This window comes from Halichoeres trimaculatus, unplaced genomic scaffold (genome assembly GCF_033239565.1).
Source record: "Halichoeres trimaculatus isolate MK-OKI-2021-1 unplaced genomic scaffold, fHalTri1.1 fHalTri1_scaffold_15, whole genome shotgun sequence".
In the NCBI taxonomy this organism is placed as follows: Eukaryota; Metazoa; Chordata; class Actinopteri; order Labriformes; family Labridae; genus Halichoeres; species Halichoeres trimaculatus.
In genome coordinates, this window is record NW_027437193.1 from 13,844,158 (window position 1) to 13,852,296 (window position 8,139).

General features: G+C 38.8%; 1 protein-coding gene across 1 annotated transcript; it reads right to left on the reverse strand.

Moving 5' to 3' along the window:
• Window positions 1–755: 755 nt before the first annotated feature.
• ube2v2 (ubiquitin-conjugating enzyme E2 variant 2) lies at window positions 756–7,681 on the reverse strand. Its single transcript, XM_074688663.1, has 4 exons — window positions 7,549–7,681; window positions 2,000–2,148; window positions 1,774–1,899; window positions 756–1,585 (listed from the first exon to the last, which is right to left on the reverse strand). Exons 1-4 carry the CDS (start codon window positions 7,559–7,561, stop codon window positions 1,439–1,441), a joined length of 435 nt encoding a protein of 144 aa, XP_074544764.1. The 5' UTR covers window positions 7,562–7,681; the 3' UTR covers window positions 756–1,438.
• Between the last annotated feature and the right edge of the window lie 458 nt (window positions 7,682–8,139).

Sequence of the window (8,139 nt, forward strand, 5' to 3'; positions counted from 1 at the left end):
ATGTCAGCCCTTTGGTGATTTATGTAAATACCCATAAATCCCCCAAACTACACCTCAAATTCCTCCCTGCAACTGAACCTCTCCATCACTTGGAGAGGGTGCGCTCTTGTTTATATATTGTAAGATAGGGTTTACATTTTGTAACTCTGTTTAGCAATAAACAATTATTCTTTAAAAAAAAGTGCTAAGGATGGATGATTACACCATCTGCAGTGAATCCTCTTTAAATGCCCATTTGGTTAATTAAACTTTATGAATAATCAAACAGCTGAACAGCAACAAAAGGTCACATTCTCAGAGGAAACATTACCCCGGCTTCTCACTGCTGCAGCCGAACACTGCTCATTGTTCTCATATTTAGAGTTTTAGAGTGAGTGCATGGAATAAAGTTTTTAAATCAGCCATTAATCAGTAAGAAACCGGCATGTTCCTTTAACAAACACACCCCCGCGAGACAGCTGCAGAGGGTAATAAATGGCATTTTGGTGAGATCTAATGCGATGACAAGTGCACTAGTCACATATCAAATATCTGCAGCATGGTGACACCCAGCAGTTTCATTAACCAGGTTTCTATTACATGGCCCAACAGGGACAGTGAGAGCTTCTTCTCAACCTATAATGCATGACTCTGGCATCAAGCTGCCAACAGAAGTCAGCTGAGGCCCCCTTGTGGGCACAGCAAGGAGCCACAGGTGGAGTGGACATAAAGAAAACATCAACCTGGGAATTTGCAGACAGTGATTTAATTTCAGAAAATCACAAGTTCATACACCTGCCATTTTCACTAGAAGTTAAATGCGAGGGTTTCAGAACAGAACAGAACAGGCTTCAACGTCTGTTACAAGTCAAAGAGCTGCAGAACAGAAACATATTGGTATCGTGTCAAATACAGATATATATATTTATATATATATATTTATTAAAAAAAATCTTCCTTACCTTGTGACACTACTTTTAGACTACAGCCACAGTTCAATATTTAGCAATCTGCATGATATTTCAACAAACCTAACAACTCAAACAGTGGCCTCTCTTTGACTAGATATTAGTTACAGAACATGCCCTCGTACACATTTCTCTCCATTTACTTCAGTTGATCAATCATTAGAACATAAAACTACTGGGACTCTGGTACAGCTTCTGTGTGGCGTCATGCTTTCCTCTTCAAGCCCACTCAAGCTGGAACATGTCGAACATAAAAGTCATTGTCAAAGAATCTTTATTAAAGGCGGATATAACTGTGGTCTCGTAGTCTTAACTATCTATTCAGTGCCTAACTGCAGGGACATTTTCTTTTCAATGAGCTTTGTAATAAAGTCCAATCTTGCTCTTGAAGATGATACTGTTGATGTGCAGAGTGAGCCTCTTGATGATTTTACACAATATTTCTAAGAGAGTAAGGTTTTAAGACAGAGGGTCGAAACAATCCATTACAATTAAGTGCTGTAGGTTTGTCCTTCTGGTGGTTGTGGAAGCTTCACATTTTCTTTGGACTGCATTAGACGCCTTAACTCTTGAAGAACAATTTTAATGCTATAAGAATTCTGCCATTTTGCTAATATTGGTATGCTACGTGAATCCACCTGTGAAAGGAAACAAAAAACACAGAGGGACACAGAATCAATCATAGTGACAGGACTGCTGGCAGTGAGTTATTGCACACATCACATCGGAGCATCTGAGAAGAGCAGAACAATTTCAGAGTTCTGCAAACGATACGAGGCAGAGCAACACTCATACATAAAGCTGTCAGGTTTCTGATGACACTCACCATGCCGTTGGAATTATTTATCCCATTCATGCTAATTTTTGTTACAAATCTAACAGTCGGGGCTGACTCGGGGTATCTGGGTCCACATTCCACTTTCAGACTGTATATCCTGTTCTCATAATTGGTCTGAAAAAGTAAAGAAAAAGAATTAGAGACCGGTTTAAATCCAAAAGTTTGTGAACAAAGTCGTTTTGGACAGTTGACATCCTGAGTCAGCTGTGCTTACTCTCGCTGGTCCAATGATCATGCCTGTCCACCGTGTGAGAGTCATGTCTTCGTCATCCTCCAGGCCCCAGCTGACCGTGCCATCGCCTTCGCCCTTCTGCCCCTCTTCAAGCTCCTCCAACAAGCGAAAATTGCGTGGGACTGTAACTCCTACAAAACACAACACAAATCACACGGTTAAAGAAGGAAACAAATTTCCTTCAATTTGTTTCTACTGATGACTTATTCAAGGACTTCACTGAAGGCAAGAGTTTTTGATTCTACAGCTTTATGAGTCACAAGGTGCTTTTATCACTGCTGGGAGGACACTGAAGCCTCATCAATCCCACTATGTTTGAATACTGGGACAAAAAATATGAACTTTTTATAAGTTTCAGAAATACAGAATCTGAAACCTGTTCACACATGCACCTTACTCCTGAAAGTTCCTAAATATTACAATGTGAATCCAAATCTTGCCAGCCCACTGGTTAAATAAACAAGATGTGGAGTGTGAACGCAGTCAGAAAAATTCAACACAATCAAGTGATGATGTTTTCAGACTACGGTTTTCCAGTATTGTAGAGACCACAGAGGAATCCTCCTTTATCACTGCCAAGCCCCCCTCACATCCTCACACAAACCAAATGGAGTACTTTGAGCTGTAAGAGCATGTTGGGATAGAAAATCTTCCACTGCATGAACTGAAATCAATCAGAAGATATCAGGAGTTATTGTGCAGGAGAGGCTGTAACTGACACAATTTTCCCTGGTTTAAAGGGGAAATGACACATGATGACTCCATCAACACAAACTAGCTTCCAGTATTTTCCATTGATTATTACAAACAATGATACCAACTTTCTTTTTGAACAAAACCATGAGACATTAAGCTTCTCAGCCTTTAAGGTGTCACGAGGTGACCATCTTTGACAGGGTTGTAGTGTTACTGCGAACGGTACCAGAGTGTAACTATGACACACACATATAGTTCAGAATCATGATGATGTCACAGCTTATGGACGTAGTCTCCATAACATCACCTATCAGTTTCTGAAACAGAGTTTAGCCTGGGGTATATTGGAAATGTGGGGGCTTTGAGCCTCTACACTAACAGCTATAGGGCTGTCAATCAGCTGAGCTGTGCCTCTGATTGGGTAAACTCACCATCTTACCATCTTAAAATCATCTGAACCGGCACCAAAGTTATAATAGTTAACTAAAACTAAACTAAAAACGAAAACTAAAATTTAAAATACATTGCAGTTAACTCAAACTAATAAAAACTAGAAAAGAAAACAAAAACGATAAGTAAACTAAAACTGTATCTTGTGTTCACAAAATCACCTGAAACTAACCAAAATTAAAGACAAAATGTCCTTAGTTATAGTTTTTGACAATATTAATAGCCTTTAGGATTTAAATTAATCCGACACATTTTCCCAACCAATTTTAGACAGTTTTAGGCGGTTGTCAGTGCCGCACAGCACCATCATAGCGGCGTACTGGGACGTGCTTGTTTACTGCACTGACTGGCTGTGGGCTGTGCTGCAACAAAACGTAGTGGAGCAATGAATCAGAGCGTCTGTAATAGTTTAATGGTTACAGAGTCCAAGTTTTTATTTATTGAAGCTTATATTATATTGTTTTTTTATAATTTATGTTAATATTATTTTTATGTAATTTATGTCAACATTATTTTATATTATTGATGCTTATATTTTTCATACTAAGTTTATATTATTTTCATGTGTTTAAGGCAGCAGCCAACATTTCAGTATCAGCATTGACTGAGCAGTGAGCACTATGTTGGACTTGAAAATAAACTGTATGACAAAATGTTTACTCTGACCTTTTTGAATCCTGCACCTTGTTAATAAGGTATGAAAAACTAAAACTAAACTAAAACTACGCCTTGTTGCAAAAATCAAAGCTAAATAATAACTAGAATGCCTGCTCTAAAACGAATTAAAACTAAACTGTAATGGAAAATAAAATGTCAAAACAAACTAAAACCAAACTATAATGACAAATCCAAAACTATTATAACCTTGACCGGCACATCAGAAAAAAAAAATCCCCCCTACGGTGCGTGGTGTTGGAGGACTTTGCTATTCAGATCAAAACATTCAAACAGTGAAATTGTGAGAGAAAACTAGTGCAACAACACGACCATTTTGAAAAGTGTGATGGGCACATTTTTTTGCAATCAGAACAGATAGATTTATTGATTCATCAGCAACACTACTGGAAGGTAAACCGACATAGTGACAAAGGCTCAAAAGAACAGGTGCGCATCAGAGAGATTCATGAAGCTAATTCACTGTTTAATTTTTGTTTTCCACTGAATCAAACTGTTGTTCTTTGAAATTTAGACTGTCTGTAAATAACACTGAAAGATGAAAAATAATTACATGTACATTTATATTATTAACCACGGATGAAAGATTAAAGAATATTGTTTATTGCAGCCCTAAAATAGTTAAGAAAATGAATTTTCTTGTGAAACAACCTCAACGTTATTTTTAAGGTAGTGTGATCAATTAAAGCTGATGAAGACTGACAGAGGCACGTCATTTATGCCAAATCATAAATTAAGTCAAATATGGGTGTTTAACATGAGCGTAACTGGACTGGTTGATAGATAACAGAGAGTTTTGAAAATAGAGCAAAGCAGGATTTTTGTAAGGATAGGAAGGCAGAGCAGAAGCAGGACCAGGAGCAGGAGCAGGAGCAGGAGCAGGAGCAGGAGCAGGAGCAGGAACAGGGGCAGTGTCCCCCTCCAGGTTTGCTCTGTTACATCACAAGTTAAAGCATGCAAACCTGGCCCAGCATCAAAATCAGAAATTATTCTTCAGCAGGAGCGTGGTGTGGTGGGGAGCAGGATGCAGTCTTGGTTGAGCGCTGAGCTGTAATAGGCAGAGCAGCACGGTGGGACTTTGAGCAGGGAGCGATGGAGGCGGACACCTTCGGAGCGCAAGTTCTCCGCTCACATGCTCTGGTAGATAATATAACAACACGCTCATGTCGTGTCATCACGTCACGTAACCACAGCGGTACTGAACCTAAGTTAATTTCCTGTTCCAGTGACAAACACTCATTAGAAATCTGAACTCTTTACAACACTTCAGAAAAACTGTCATGGGATCTCTGTGAATCACTTCTATAGTGCTGATTTCTGAGAAATGGTTCTGGCAAAATGTTTTCAAAAGTCTTACGACCATATAACAGCTGACTTGACATAGATATCATTAAAAGTAGTTGCTGTTCAGAATGTTCAAACTGTTCAGACCCTGGTTTTATACATAAACACACACATAGACACACACAGGCACTCAGAGGTGTAAATAATGAACCACTTCCAGCTTGTGACTAGAGGAGTGCTGAAGGTTGAAGGGACAGCGCCAAGGTAGGTTAAACTACTGCTGCTAGTTGCAGTTGTGATCTTGAAACAAGTTCACAGAAGGGAAAGTGAAAGGAGGGTTCTATAAAAAGCGGTATGACTGACACAGACGCTACTGTGAAAAACCTATTTTCATGATAACAAACTGGTCATCTCCTTAAATGTCAGACAAAAATGATCCTTTCTTAGACTTCAGTATTACACGCAAACATAATTATGTGAAGAATACACTGAGCTTGTTTTATCTAACAGTTTTTGGTATTAGCATGCCAACTTAGAATAAAACAGGATTTGCTGTCTTCCACATCCTAAATCTGCAACTATCATTCTTTTTCGTTATAGACCGATCTCAAATTGTTTCATTGTCTTCATCTTTTTCATTAACAATTCAGCTGTTGCTACATAATGTCAGAAACAAAAAAATACTTTAAGCCATATCCAACAAACTAATTTATCAGTCAAAAAACTAAAAAAAAAAAAAAAAATCAGCTGTGATATAAGAAAGTCTGCTCTTAAATCTGATCAACTCAAAGCCTCTCAATTTAACAGATGACCTATCAGTGACGTCTAGAACACTGCAGTTTTTTTTTTTGTTCGTTTTTTTTTTTTTTAAAGTCCACACGTATAGTTTGGGTGCAAACACCTTTACTTGAGGCTTCAAATTTTGAGAAAGTGACTACCTCCTGGAAGCACACAAGTTAATACTGGTACAAGCATGTCTGGTTCAGAGCACCATTGAGAAGTTTCGAAGAACTATGCGTTTTTAATGTATGTTGGCGGCTGTTGGTTCATTTTTTGGTCTCCAGGATTGTTATGGATGTAAAAATCCTGGAGACCAAAGGATTGTGCCCCCCCCCCCCAAAAAAAAAAAAAAAAAAAAAAACATATCATGCGTAATTTAGCTCGCAAGGACAAATGATAAATATAATTTTGGCCAGAAAAAAATAAGATTGAAAGTTAACTGTACTGCAGTCCACAGGCCTGGCTTGTTTCTATTATGTCTCTGTCGTTTTCTGCTGATGTCACTTGTCTCTGGCACTTGTTACTTGAACTTTGCTTAAAAAAGACCAAAAGGTCGCGCCTTCTAGTCTAAAGTTGTATCAAAGTTGGGAGTACTTCTGTCTAATATTCGACCTTATAAAACACTGTGAATGATAAAACGTATACAAACATAATATGGGCTCGTTCGTGTGGTTTATATTCTTACAAACTGTATGAATTCTTTGTTTGAATTAAATTTTATTTTGTAAGTTTGAGAACACTTCCTGCTGTGCATTTGGGCAGTCATCGGCTCCGACTAATTGCTGAAACACAGCGTGCCTACAAGAGACCGACGTTTAATTCATCTATCTCACTTAAACCCCGGCCCCACCCCATAGTTTCAGACATTCACCACAAGTAAAGGGGGCAGTTTGTTTCCTGTTCCATGACTGTACCTGGAAGAAAAAGGCATGAGTTGCTTATAATAATTTAAACAACGTTGGCTAACTGGCAAGCGACACCAGCCGTGTGATGTCCATTATACTGCCACCGTTTCATGCCTAAAATTACAGTGTCTGGGTTTTCACACGAGCATAATCAAAAAGCAGAGGCAAAGTTTGTTTCTGGTGAAATGGCGAAAAGGATTTGGTGTCACCCAAATGAGAATTAACTACAAAATAGTCAGTTTCAGATAAAGTGTTGAAGCGGCAAGCGTGTAGCTGCATTCCGCGCGGTGCTGGAATATTCTAGTAGTTAGCCGAACTAGCTAGTTCCGCCTGCAGTTGTTTACAGTCCTCGTGTTAAGGGCTACTTGTGCGCCCCGCATTGCTTAAAAATCGCATTATGTTAGCGATTATATATACTTTCAGAAAAGTCAGTTAATAAACAAGCAAAAAGACATTTTAATTTGAGCCATCTCGGCCAACTCACGGGGCTAGCTAGCGCTTTATTAGTTAGCTTAAGCTAGGTTAGCTAACAGTCACATTAGCTCCATGACATAGATGGCACCCATGAAGATCACTGCTTTGTCCAGGAAAGACGTTTGAGAATAAATCGCAGATGAGAGCGGGTTTTTGATAACAATTTAAGTGGATGAATGACCACAGTTGCTTGTGGAGTAAACGGCACAGCACCTGCCCCTACCGTACTTTGAGACGTTGTACATGTTAGTTTTAAAGCACACAAACCTGAGGCCGCCATCTTCTTCAGCCGAGTCCAGAAGCACACAGAGCTGTGACATCACAGCAGTTAAAACCACTGCAAGCTGCTCGGTTCACGCCTCAACTCTGCTTTTATGAATTCAGAAGGGCAGCTGCAAATACCTCTGGTAACATGAACTGACTTTAAGCACCATTATCCAATATTCTGCGCTTTTATGTTACACTTAAGAACTTTAGTGTAATATGAAGGCCGTTTTCATGTCAAATCCCATCACCATCTGCATTTTTTTTTACATCTATGTTAACTTCGCCTTGTCTTGTAATGAAAATTTTAGAAAGAACTTTTGCAACCCAGCTATAAATGCTTGTGTATGTTGGGTTGTGTTAACTAGTCAATGTTGCCCACGCTACCAAATGATTCACCACCATTAATAGATAAAAACAAGGTCAGTAAGGCAATATGAAAAAATGTTTTGAGATTTATTTTTAAAAGAGGCCTTCCAGCACCGTGTGTGATAGTGTGTTTCTTTAAAGTTGACCCTTCAAATGGAGGAAACATGGCAGGTCCCATTCATTAAGAAAGGGTACAACTTTGTGCATTTAAATGGACTAAACAAA

Bases quoted from the DNA above. Each gene is read 5' to 3' on its own strand.
- ube2v2 (XM_074688663.1), bottom strand. The intron at 1,900-1,999 runs GTAAGCACAGCT...TTACTTTTTCAG, and splicing joins TGATCATTGGACCAGCGAGA to ACCAATTATGAGAACAGGAT. The intron at 1,586-1,773 runs GTGAGTGTCATC...TTCCTTTCACAG, and splicing joins TAAATAATTCCAACGGCATG to GTGGATTCACGTAGCATACC.